The sequence below is a fragment of the Podarcis raffonei genome, chromosome 8 (genome assembly GCF_027172205.1).
Source record: "Podarcis raffonei isolate rPodRaf1 chromosome 8, rPodRaf1.pri, whole genome shotgun sequence".
In the NCBI taxonomy this organism is placed as follows: Eukaryota; Metazoa; Chordata; class Lepidosauria; order Squamata; family Lacertidae; genus Podarcis; species Podarcis raffonei.
The window spans coordinates 70,047,669-70,061,285 of NC_070609.1; the positions used below are offsets into that span (position 1 = coordinate 70,047,669).

Consider the following 13,617-nt stretch of genomic DNA (forward strand, 5'->3'; position numbering starts at 1 on the left):
AATAGTGCGAGGTCTTTCACATTTGGTTGTAGAGGAGGCTGGACGTCCAAATGTGGTGAGAGAAGTGGCATTGTAAGATATACAATTGACAATTACGAAAGGTTTATAGCCATAAAGCAAGTGTAAAAGCAGATTAAAAGCAGCTCCTTTACTGGTTAAAATGTATAAAAGAGGATCCAACTTAGGCTGGAAATGTTTAGACAAGGAGGGCTCGTTAATTCATTTGTGGTGGCAGTGCGAACTCACAAAAAAATTATGGGGAATGATTTATGAAGAACTAAAGAAAATGATTAAATGTTCCTATCCCAAGGAGCCAGAAGCATTCCTGTTACCTATAATAGGATAGGAAATTCCAGATAAAGTAAAAAACCTCTTCCTTTACGCAACAGCAGCAACAAGGGTACTATATGCTAAAATGTGGAAGGAGAGGAAAATCCCGACAAAAGACCAGTGGTTGCTTAAACTAATTGAATATGTAGAATTAGCCATCATGATGGCCAAAACAAGAAATACAAATAGAAAAACAGTGATAAGCGAGTGGGAACAACTGGAAGAGTATATAAAAAGAAGTGGTAAAAATATAAACTTACATATGAATAGCAGTAAGCAACAAAGAGTGAAAGAAAGAGGAGGGAAAGAGTGGAAAGCTTAAGGAGTTGCAGCAAACCAAAGCGTTTGGGTTAGAATGTCAAGGAAAGATAGGTTGGGAAGTCTGTGCAAGGTGGGATAGGAAAAAATGTAAGTAACAGGAATAAATATAACTGATTGTAACTGAAAAATGCATAAACAAATAAAAAAAATGAAAGCGGCTCCTTTATAAAAAACAATTTCATACATTTGAAAGCAATGCAAACATGTTAAAAATGATTCCACGTATAAAATTTTTTTTTTAAAGTTCCAATACAAATGCAGATATCCTCCACATATTGTGATGGGGTTATAAGAGAATTTGCCACTTTTAATCACATGATCAGTTACATAAAGCGGCATCATGATGGAATAGTAAATATGCTTCACCACCATGCTCTTGAACTATTTGGAGCCTGTGCAAATAATCCAGAATCTGCTGGCAGATCAAAGTCTATCTCTTGTCTGCATCATCACACAATTACTCTCCCATTTAGGTACTTTCCAGTTCAACTTCCAAGATGGCTCTCTCGTATGTGTTTTAGACTGTTGTGTGAGACCACTAGAAAAATATTTTAAAAATAAAGGCAGAGCAATGAGTTGACGCCAGATAATGTGGTTGTTTGGGCTCTGGATCAATCAAACAGAAGCTTAGGGAAATGATATGCTGTCAGAGGCATGCACAACGAGACTGAAGTAACCAAAATTAATTGCAATAAGAGGCATAATAGCTGCTCAGTTAGAAACAGAAATACTATCAATTAAGTGAAAATTGCTTCCTTAAAGTTAAATACATGTTTTTCTTGCCACTAATTTCAAAACACCTTTTCCTTATTTATAAACTCAAGAAGCCCTACACTGCCTGCCCCTACCTTCTCTCCCGACGCTCTTCTGAAAGAGAACAATACCCAACATATACATTTTAAAACATTAATGAAGCCAAACTTAAGTTGTACTCCAGAAGAGAGCAATCTGTATAATCACCCAAAAAGTTACAAGAGGGGATACTATTTGCCATTTTTTAGCAGCAACAAAAATGTGCTCCGGGACTTTTAGAATTTACTGTGGATGGATATTGTCCTTAAGGGAAGATGTTTTCTAAACTAGCAAGAGTGGATGATGATGATGAAATCTCAACTTGTATGCCCCTTTCTCAAAATCAAAGCCCCAAGTGGCTCACAATCCATAGATTCTAAACAAACAAACAAACAAAATCAAATAAAACAAGATAATTAAAATCAAACATAAATTTGAGATTTAAAGAATCTAAAATTAAGAAAGCAGCATTAAGAAAAGCAAACTTAACAGCCAACATAACATAATCAAATCCCAGAAGTGGCCCTTTCCCCCTACTCTCTCCAATATCTCAGATCCTGATCAACCTCCAAGTCTTCTGCTAATGTAATAGAGTATTCCTGTAGATTTACACTGCAGAGACCTGAGTGCAGAGACCTAAGTGCATTCCTTGATTGGCCTAGCCAAGGATTGTTTTGAGGACAAAGGTGGCAGGGGAAGGTGCCATAGTCAACTTCACAGCTGGTGATGAGCACTTAGGCTTCCCAATTTCAAAGAGGCGGGCCATTCTTCTGACAAGCCACTAGGCCCTTCCTCAGAATCCAGCTTTCTACTTCCCCGTCCACTGGGACCTCCTCTGCGTCACATTGCCCTAGCGGTCCCAAGTTCTCATTCCCCAACCCACTAGGACCTTCCTATAGGTTAGACTCTCCCAATTCGAGCTTCTACCATTCCTCATCATCCAACCCCCCTCTGCACAACAGCATGACACTGACCAGCCCCTCTGCAACTGACACCTGCTAATACCTTGCCTACCTTTGCATTCTCTGCTGTGCTTCATGACAGCTTTGCTTCCTGACCCAGCTATTGAAGCCTACCTTTGGACTACCTCACTGGGCTTCAGCTCAGATTCTCTTTAGGACCCTTCATTTCATTTCATTTATTACATTTCTATACTGCCCTTCATTCAAGGATCACATACAAAAATATAAACATAAACAAATATAAATATAAAAACTCAAAAATATAGGATTGCCCTTGCTGCTCTCTTATTCCTCCAGGGTTTTGGCAGCCTCCTGTCCTGAGCTTTTAGTTTCCCCTCACCTGTGGCTCTGGGACCAGACCAAGGCAGGGTCTTTTTCATTGCCTCCTACCTGTTTCGTTTGCTGGGATTGAATTTGGGATTGCAGTAATTCAACAACCAGGCTATCCAACGGGGCTGAGAATATTAAAGAGCAAATTGTAGGCTTCTCTTGAATTGAACTACCAACTGCAGGCAATGGAAAATAAAGTGAAACTGAACTAAAGTAATTAGGGAACATTCCCAAATGCCAACAATAAATGTTTATCGGAATATAACATGAACCTTCTACATGCAAAATAGGTGCTCTGCTATGGAATTGCAGCCCTTCCATCTCTGGAATCTACCTTTTATAGCCCAAGTTCAGGGCATGCTATGGGTTGCAATCCTGACACATGCCTCCTTGATACTTCTGAAATCTTACACTGCAGTCTTCCAGCAATTGCTTTGAATATTGCATATCTATATAAAATATGTGTATATCCTATCTTTCTGGTCCCAACAGCAGAACCACCCAAGGCAGCTTACAAAATAGAAACCTAAAACCTGAAAGAAAAATAAATTAAAAGAGGGAGAATGGCAGATCAAAAGCACTCCAGGAGAGGGGGTGTGTTCAGAAATAGGGGCAAAGAGTAAAAACAACAACAACCATAAAACAACCTGGTCAAATGCCTGCTGAACTCAGAACACCTTTACACAGTGACAGAATACCATCAGAAAGGAGACCAGGCACATCTCCTGGGGCAGGGAATTCAGGCCTCCACAATCAAGAAAGCTCTTTCATGTGTTCTCACGAATGTATCTCAGGTGGGGTTGGGCATGCAAGAGGACCTTCCCTGCTGACCTTAATGGACAGAATGAATCATAAGGAGATGGTTCTTTGGCTATGCTGGACCCAACCCCTTGCACACTCCCTGCTGCCTCTTTCTCAGCAAAGGAGCCAGGGATTGATATCACTGGGCACCTCTCGAGGCCCATTCCTCAGGAGGGACCTCACTTCCACTCCCCGGAACCTCTTGACCATCATGTTGCTGCCCCTGGGAGAGCAACCAATGAGAAGAACAGTACAAAATTATAATTGATGGTGTGGACTAGGTCCAAAGGGAGACACAAACAAATGAGTCACTGTAACAGTGGTGAGGGTACAATTTGGAGTAGGGCCCCACTGAGATCATTTTGTTCAACCCCCCACCCCTGAACTGAGTAGACAGCTTCTACTTGGAGTAGATAGCTTCTCTCTTTTCCACTTCGAACCCACAGAGCTACTGAAATCTTTCCTTCTGGATGAAGGACCACTGTAAGACTGAGTTATTCACTCAGGGAATTGGTGACCAGGGATTCAGACAGACCAATAACTGTGCAACAAGAGACAGGTGTTTTTCTTTGAGAAGGACGCAGCTGACATTCGCACATACATTTAGTCCAAATGTATTCCCCTGCGTTCATAACTGGCCATCTGGATTGGCTTCACAGAGTTGAAATATGCTCTGGAGAAGTAGTCCCTTTGCTTTTGGAGCCTATTCTGGAGCAAATGTGTTGCGTACTTTGGCGTTAGTGATCTGTTAACACCTCTCTTGAGTTGCTCCAGGCTCTCTGGTGGTTAGATTCTCTGTCCCACCCCCGGCTTAATCTCTAGCAGAGTGAAGTGAGTTTTCCACTGCAGCTCACAACTTGATTCATGTCAAATAGAAAAGCAGTGCTTCAATTGCAAACCAGCTATTTACCATACATGCCTTTTATTTTGTGTCTTTTCATCTCCATGAGCAATGGGAAATGGCCTTACACTGGAATGGAAGTGTCTTAATATCTGTAACTCAGTTGCCTGCCATATTCAGTAATGATGGGGTAATAAACAATGGTATTTAATGGGGAGAAGCTATGAACATTGGTATCTGCCTTATACAGAGTCAGAAGACACCATGGATTGAATCCGGGACCTTCTGCATGTGCAGATGCTCTGCCACTGAGCTCCAGCATGTAGACGGGGTGCCTCTTGAGTCAACTTTGTCACTAGAGGCTCAACTCAGCCAGACCGTGTGACCTGAGGAACCAGTGCAAGACTGACTGGCTCTGTAAAGCTGATGTTGTCCCAGGCTTGAGTCTTCAGTCTGAGCAACTTCTGCCTTCCAGCCACATAGACACAAACACACATCCCCAATCCAGAACCTGCCCACCTTTGATCCCATCTCCAACCTCTGGTCCTTTTGTTCCTGATCTGCTTTCTCCAGAAACAGACCCCCCTCCCCGCCATCTGCAACATGTGTTGGAGCACTGCTAAGGGCTGACAGTGGTATAGATGTGGCCTTTGATCTACGTTTAATTGGTGTCGGAAAGGACCAGATGGAAACAAAGGAAGGGTTGGTTCTAATTGGAAACCCACAGCATGAGATAGCCAGCTAGCAAAAGGTTGTGGCTGCTCCCCCTCCATTTGGTGATGGTAAGTGGCTTCCTCCCACCTCCTTCCTCCCACCCCCAGCCCAAGAGCCCCTCTGTTGCTCCGGCTGTTCATGCGCTTGGCACTCTTTTGCCACACGCGACTAGCACGGAGGATGCTTTCAAGAATGTCAGCATTTGCAAACCTCTCTGCGTGTTACATCGCTAAGCAACTTTTAGAAACACTTGCCCCCACTCTTCTTGCCATCTGGGAGAAGAGGCTGGTCTAGGAAGCCATGCCAGGGGGAGATGGAGGAGGGGGCCACGTTGTATTTTGGGGGGGTGGAGTAGAGAGGGTGATGCAAACAGTGAATAAATGTGAGAATTGGCAGGATATGGACAGTCTTTTTAAAAATTTAACAAAAATTATGCATGATGACCATGACGATGCATTCTGGAGCAGTCCCCAGGTGGTCGTTTTTGTTTTTTTGCAGATTTGAATCACTCTTGTCTCAAGTGTGGCATAAAGCCGGTTTCCTACGGTTGTTCACGCCAAAGTAATCTAAGCAGCCCCTTAGGTTCTTCACTCTTGTGTCAGGAGATAGGCAGGCACAGATTCTCTGCTTCCAATGCTACCATTGCTGCTGGTTGGATACTAACAGCTTAAGCTTGAGGTTCCTTGCTTGTGACCTAAGCAGAGAAAAGCCACGGGTTATTCCTGTAAGCTTCCAGATTGACTGGCATGTGTCTGCCTCTGCTCTGGTTGCTTGTCGCCTTCCTAGCTGTGGGGGCTGGATGCTGTAGTGGGAGTGAGGGGAGACCCTAACTTTCATGTCTGATTTTTAAACGTTCTTCAGGGCAGGTTCTTAAGTTAATTTTATTTGTACTGAAGTAGAACTGTACACATTGATGCTCCATTGCAATTTATCGTAGGCAGCTGCCGTATGCGGAATTGGCGCTCTGGTCCATCTAGTTCAGTTTTGTCTACACTGACTGGCAGTGGCTCTACAGGGTTTCAGACAGGAATCTTTTCCAGTCTTACCTGAAGGTGCCAGGGATTGCACTGGGTCCTTTTTTTGCATGCCATTGTTCACTTACAGGGGCCAGTGCCTCCTTCATTCATACCAGTTGCTCTTGTTCACAAATGCACATGAATGGTATCATGAGAAAATACTGGAGCCCGTAGTGAACATAAACAGCAATGAGAACAGGAGCAGAAGTGGCTAAAGTGCAGTGTGTGATGTGGCTACCACTTTATATGGTGTGATGTTTTAACCCTTCATTTAAAAACAAAAAGATCCCAGGGCATCTGTCCAGTTAAAACAGTGAACTTTAAACTAAAAATCAAATACAAATTCCTGCTATTAAAAAATCTGGACCATGAAACAAAACCACAGCAGAAATCCTAACAGAAAACCAAGCTGCATCACTCTGGCTTAGAGATGTGTGTTTTTCACGCCATGCCCAAAACTCATTAAGGAGGAAAACAACTGAAGCCCTCGGAGGAGACAGTTCCACAATTGGGGTGTCACAACTGAAAAGGACCTTCCATGCTTTGCCAACGCATGAGCTTTGCTTATGCTCATTGGTAGGATAATGTGGATGGTTTCTTCGGCAGATCTTGAAGCACGGGCTAGCAGAAAATGGGACAAGAATTGCTGCAATATGCTCTTTGGGATCAAAGCACAGCCACTGGCTTTGTTGTTGTTGTGACAAGAAGGAGGGACATGAGCATTGGGCTTGTGTGCTTCCCAGGTCCTTTGTGTGTGACATGGGGAAGTTTAAAGCATTTGTTTACCACATAGAACAAACCAGCTTTCTGCTTCTTCATAACGCTGAGAAACTAGGCACTGCCATCAGGATTCACAAATGACGTTCTGTGCACCAGAAGGCAGCCTGGGACCTAAAAGTTAATTTTACACATTTATTTTTCACTCTCCTCCTTCCACCCCACCCCCCATGCCCAAGGAGTGCAGAGCAACATCCTGGGCTCACTAGTTCTACATATGGACCAACTGATGCTATAGGGACAAGAATATAGGAAGATACCCTGCTCCAGGTCATCAACTTATCCACCCAGCCCATTATGGTTTGTCTCTAACTGGCAGCCCCTCTCCAGGGTCTCAGGCAGAGGAGGATCCTTCCCATCACCAGCTTTTGTTATTTTGTTGTTTAGTCGTGTCCGACTCTTCATGACCCCATGGACCAGAGCACGCCAGGCACTCCTTTCTTCCACTGCCTCCCGCAGTTTGGTCAAACTCATGCTGGTAGCTTCAAGAACACTGTCCAACCATCTTGTCCTCTGTCGTCCCCTTCTTCTTGTGCCCTCAATCTTTCCCAACATCAGGGTCTTTTCCAGGGAATCTTCTCTTCTCATGAGTTGGCCAAAGTATTGGAGCCTCAGCTTCACGATCTGTCCTTCCAGTGAGCACTCAGGGCTGATTTCCTTCAGAATGGATAGGTTTGATCTTCTTGCAGTCCATGGGACTCTCAAGAGTCTCCTCCAGCACCATAATTCAAAAGCATCAATTCTTCGGCGATCAGCCTTCTTTATGGTCCAGCTCTCACTTCCATACATCACTACTGGGAAAACCATAGCTTTAACTATTCGGACCTTTGTTGGCAAGGTGATGCCTCTGCTTTTTAAGATGCTGTCTAGGTTTGTCATTGCTCATCACCAGCTACCAGACCATTTTAACCAAGCATGGGACACCTTCTGCATGCAACAAACCTGCCTTTTTACAGAGCTTTGCTCCCTTGCATGTTGAATGGCCTTCTGTGTGTGCTAGAGCCATAAGCTCCTTCATGTTTTCCTTTGTTTCAAATGGGTGCTTCTTTGTCATGTGACCTTTTATACTCCTCATGGGGCATGGAAAAGAAAAGAAACCTCAGCAATATGCTTAAAACATACTACTCTCCTGCAGTTTTTGATTTTGCGTATATCCACAAATGGGGGCTGAGTGACTCCGGGTCATACTTTTTTGCCCATCTATTCCAGCACTGTTCTTTTCAGCCTTACTATATCTCTTGCTGTCTGCCCCCACCCCAGGCCCCAAATCTGCAGTGGTGTCCCAGGGCAGGGCTGTTACCAATCAGGACACTTCCTTGAGCCCAGAGGCAAATTAATAAGCATCCCTGGTTGCCGAAATAAGCTGGCATCTCCTCCTGAGCTTCCAATACCCGCAGAGAAGTCATGGCTCTTTTTAAAGCACACACACCGCAGAACACTTGCCTCTTAACAATGATATTCTCAGTAGAAGTATTTCCGTGGAACGCTTTAGAAGAGTGATGGAAAGAACAGAATAAACCCAGTTGCTGCAGCAACATGTTTTCCAATGCCTGTTTTTTGGGCTGCCCGTGCAGTCATTCTCTTTCTCTCTCTCTCTCTCTCTCTCTCTCTCTTCCTCCCCCTCTATTTTGGATACTAGTTGCTAAGGGTGTAAAAAAGAGAGAGTGGCAGAATTTGAGTCTCTGGATCCATCTGGGATTTGAGGTTGGCTCAGATAAATTTAGAGCTATAGTAGCACTTTGTTCCGCGCAAGCCACCGCTTGTCAGCTGGCAGCACCGGGAACTCAACCGACTGCCACACAAAACACACACATAAATGTACGGATTTTCATTTGCAGCCAAGGCAGTTGAGTGAAGGAGAGCTGGCTTCAAAGCTTTGGGAATGGAGAAGGGAAGGCTCGCTAGCCCTCAGTATCCTGTGGCACTTGCACCCACTAGACAACAATCCACACCACCTTGAATCCCCTCACTTCCTTCCAGTGTTTTTGCAAAAATTATACATCCACAATTATGTCTTTTGTCAGTGCTTGTTCTGGGAGTCTTGCCTTGCCCTGATGGCTGTCACAGATTGGTAGATGCCTTGTTACCTCCCTTGTTGCTACCTTTGTAAGCCAACCTTCCATTTCAGTTTGGCCCTGGTTGTTTTTTCTTTCTTTTTGTATGCCAGCATTATGTCGCCTGACATTCTCACATTGGCACACTGTCTCCCGCTTGCAAGGACTTTGCACAGTTTGCCATTGTTGACTCTCTTGCCACTAGCCCACCAATTGTGAGATCTTGGTCTGCAACTAATTGTTAACAGGGGCTGCATTTGTATGGTCTGGCACCAAAGAAGCCTTCCAAGGCTGCTTCCGAATGTCTTAACCTTCCCGCTTTTACTGATAAAATAATATCAATAAATAAAATGGATCAAAAAGCAGTGTGGTAGACAGTCTAATAGAGCATAATAGTATTCAGCTATTACACAATCTGGAATTCATTAAAAAAAAGTTTTTGCCAACTATCTATAAGCCGCACAATAAGTTTTGTTTCTTGGGCATCTGTAGGCAGACGTAGCCTACTCTGATGACACCATCACTATAAAAGCCATGCTTTTTGTTGCATTTTTTTCTGGTCTCCCCTTTTTTTATTTATAGCATTTATATCTTGCCCTTTAGCTGAAAAGGCTCTCAGGATGACTTACAAACATTGGTACCCAGATAGCCCCTGTTCTCAGGCTCACAATCTAGAAAGACATGTTGCATGAGGAAAAAGGAAGGGGAGAGAGGAGGAAAGAACACAGGCTCAAGTACTCGAAATTGCAGCCAAAGTCAGTGGTGTCTTACTTCTCCCTCCCATTCTACCTCATCTTCCTTCAGAGGCTGCCAGCCAAAGGAACCATGGCATTTACAGGATTTCAGCAGGAAGTTACAGAACATGCACTGATTGGAATGAAAGCAATATGCCCACTCCAAAACTTTTGCAGGTGGTATTGAATGTGGGAATCACAAATAACCATCCCAATCCCAGCATAAGCACAAATCATCATGAATGCATTTTAAAAAAGGATTTTTTTTTGGGGGGGGAGTTTATGCTATCAGAGGTGTCTATAACTCTCAACTCGCCCCAAACTATTCTATTTACAGGCCATTTTTGTTTATTTAAAAGCATTTATAAACCAATTATTTAAAAATTTCTAAGCAGTGTACAGCACATGAAAACAAAACAGAAATTCAAACACATAAATCAGGGTTCAGTCCTACGGGTCATGGAGAGGCTGGGTAAATGGATACATGTGATGCTACTGGTGGTTGCTGCTTCACATGTGGCAGAAGGAAGGGCATTCCATAGTACAGGGGCAATAGCAAAAAATGCCCATTTTCAGGTCACTGGTATGATGACGTAATCCTGGGCTGCTGTTCTGACTCCCCTTTGCCCTCCCCCAGTCCTCGCTGCCTTGCCTCTCCCGCTCCACACATTCACAACAGTTTTGGAATAGTGTTTCTAAAGACTCCCCCAAGGGCCACCCGCTCTGCTATTGCGCCTGGCTTAATCCCTTCTTTCTGTAGTCACCCATGTTGCAGTCTAAAATTGAAACCAATGCATATCTTCTCTCTCTCTCTCTCTCTCTCTCTGTTTTCTTTTTCTCCTTCTATTTGAAGGGACAGTGGAGAAATGACACATTCAACGGACACGGCTCTATAATCCATTGTTCAGGTGTCATCTATGATGGACTGTGGCTCAATGGCTACCCTGTTGGTATGTACTTTGATTATGCAACCAGGTTCGTAATGAGACTTCTGCATAATGCCCTTCCTTTCAGCCTATTGATGCATACAGTTGGGCCGCAGTGCTGGCATCGTTTTTATCCCTGGGACGTGTCACTCATAAAGAGCAAAAACACTAGTGAGCCCTTTGCATGGAGGGATCTGGCAGAGGGGTAGAAATCCATTAGTGGAACGGAATGAGAAGCCACAACATGAAAATGCTGTGCGGGGTGTGTGTATTTTTTTTAATTATGTTTCTGATGAAATCTTCCTTTTTTCCCTGCTACATAATTTGTGTGCTGAGCATGGGAAAAGCTTTTGTAACTTTGACAACAATTGTAGCTATATTGGTGTTGGGCCCAGTGGTGGCTTGTCTGTTATGGCAAATGGGGCATTGCCTCACCAACCTCAGCCTACCTTCAGTTGGCTCCCACCTGCTTGCCTTCTTCCTTACAACCAATCCAAGAGGCGACACTGCCTCTGTCATTGGCTCTGGCTCCACCTACTGTTGGGTCTCCCTGTCCAGCACGTGTGGAAAAAGTGCTGGCTTCCAAGTGGATGTGAATAATGTGGGCACATATTTAAATTCAAGAGAGAGGTGGATGAAAGTATTGGTTCCAGTATTATATGAATGTCAGGGATTCTGGAGCTTGGATTGGGAACTACAGGGTTTCAGATTGGAGCTGCCATGGCTTCTTAGGATCCGGTCTTCTTCAGGTGCAGAAGGCCAGTGTCAGCTCTTATAGTGTGAAGTCTCCAGAATGGTCTGGCATGATACACATTGCCTGGCATTCTCCCTTTGCAGAGCAGCACATTCCCATCGCCTTGGAGGCCTTGAGCCAGAGAACACAACCTGGATTCTGGCACAGCTGATGGGGAGGCTAAGCGGGGGGTTCAGGTAACCATCACTCCAGATGGTGCTGGTCTGTTGAATGAACTTGTACTCAGGTTTGAAGGGCTCATTGAACCTAGGTCTGAATCCTAAGTGATCCTGAAATCATCCCCACCACTCAGGGAGAGGTGGTAGCTCACTGGTAGATCTCATTCTTTGTATGCAGAAGGTTCCCAGTTCAATCCTTGGCATTTCCAGGTAGAGTGGCAATAGACCTCTGTCTGAGACCCTCTAGAGCTGCCACTGATCAGAAGAGCCAATACTGACCTTGATGTACCAAGGGTCTAGGGGTTGTATCAAATTATGTTATACTCATTGACCCAGTGAAATGAATGAACCTAAGTTAGTTGCATCTGCTAACTTTGAGGGATCTACTCTGAGCAGGACTAGAACTGGATACAACACACTGATCTGATTTCATCTTCCTATGCGTATGTGTGTTGCAGGGTAGTAGTTAACTAAATTCTACTCAGAATAGACTCATTGAAATTAATAAATATGACTAGGTTAGGTCCATTAATTTCAGTAAGTCTACTTTGAATAAAAGGTAAGTTGAACACCACTCCCAGTTTGGTTTTTCAGCAAACTGACTAACCAAGATATGTTAAATGTTTGCAGGACAAGCAAAGAAGATTGTGATTATGGGACCAGAGGTTATTGAGATAGTGCAAGGGTCTTCCCATACATTTCAAGTGCAGCTGGAAAACGAGAAAGGAGAGGTTTGTGAAAGTAAGAACTTTTTTTATTTAACTAAGTTCTACTCAGAGTAGACCTGTTGAAATTAATGGACCTAGCTTAGTCATTAACTTCAGTGGGTCTGCTCTGAGTACACCTAGCATGGGATACAGCCTAATGTTGTGCTGTGTAAAAGACTTCTCACAGTCTTGAACAGAAAAAAACCCCAAGGACCCAGCATTCTTTACTAAAAAAAAAAAGAATTATGGGGATATTTAATCATTTATGTACAGCTTAATGCCAAAATAGGCTTCTAAGCGATTTATAAAGTATAGTACATGTACTGAAATACATACTAGTTTCATAACAATTGTGTTAAATTTTGTTATCAGGATTTTAAAGGGCCTTGGATCGAAAGGCAGTTTGCGTACTGTTTCTTTTGCATCAACTGTAGTCACGCACACACAAACATACCAGAAAGCAGGTTGAGACTGGGTAGATATCTAAAAATACAAATGTGTAAGCTGAAAAACTTGGGAAGTGTAGATTCTGTCAAAATTTGTCTTGGGGCATATCTACACTACAAATGTGGACAGATCTCAACTGGTTTAATTGCCATGACTTTCAACCCAAGAACCCTGAAAATTGTAGTTTTGCGCTGGTCCTCATGAGCCCCAATCCCTCCCAGGGAACTACAGTTCCTGGGGTTACTTTGCTGGGATTTATGACCACAGCAGATGGTGGAGATGATCTAACCCTTCTGCTCAGTGGATGAATTCAGTATGGGTTGTAATGTCCATACACAGACACACTTGTTAAGGGTTAGGTGGTTCAGGGCCAAGATAACCCTTATGAGACTGTGTACACATTACAGGTAGGTAGCCGTGTTGGTCTGCTGTAGTCGAAACAAAATAAAAAAAATTCCTTCCAGTAGCACCTTAGAGACCAACTAAGTTTGTTACTGGTATGAGCTTTCATGTGCATGCACACTTCTTCAGATAAACATTGTACATTTAAAGCTCATGACTTCTCAAAAAGAATCCTAGGAACTGTAGTTTGTTAAGTTTGCTGGAAACTGTAGCCCTGCGAGGGGTAAGCCACAGTTCCCAGGATTCTTTGGTGGAAGCAATGTACTTTAAATGTATGGTGTGTGTGCAGGCTTTTTATGAATACTGGTTCCCATTTCTCGCTTTTCTTAGAGGCTTATGGTGATGATGATGTCTACTGTCCATCAGCTAAAATACACCTCCCTTTATTAAAAACTCCTCTCCCCCCCTTTTTGTTCCAGTTGCTTTGGCCTCTCCAGCCAAGCTTCATGTTATCATTTGCCTCTTAGTCCCAGAAAACCATGTTTAGTTCTGATTCACATAGTTCTCTTTCGTTTTTATTGGCATCTTAGCTCTTTGTATGTTCTCATTTA

At 43.5% G+C, this 13,617-nt stretch overlaps 1 protein-coding gene across 5 annotated transcripts in view; it reads left to right on the forward strand.

The window, feature by feature from the left end:
* MORN1 (MORN repeat containing 1) overlaps positions 1-13,617 on the forward strand; it is a 116,544-nt gene that overhangs the window by 22,729 nt on the left and 80,198 nt on the right. For all 5 annotated transcript variants that reach the window (XM_053400677.1, XM_053400680.1, XM_053400678.1 and 2 more), the window contains exons 7-8: positions 10,526-10,622; positions 12,141-12,251. In XM_053400677.1, the coding sequence (XP_053256652.1) occupies positions 10,526-10,622; positions 12,141-12,251 (208 nt within the window). The remainder of the gene's footprint in view (positions 1-10,525; positions 10,623-12,140; positions 12,252-13,617) is intronic.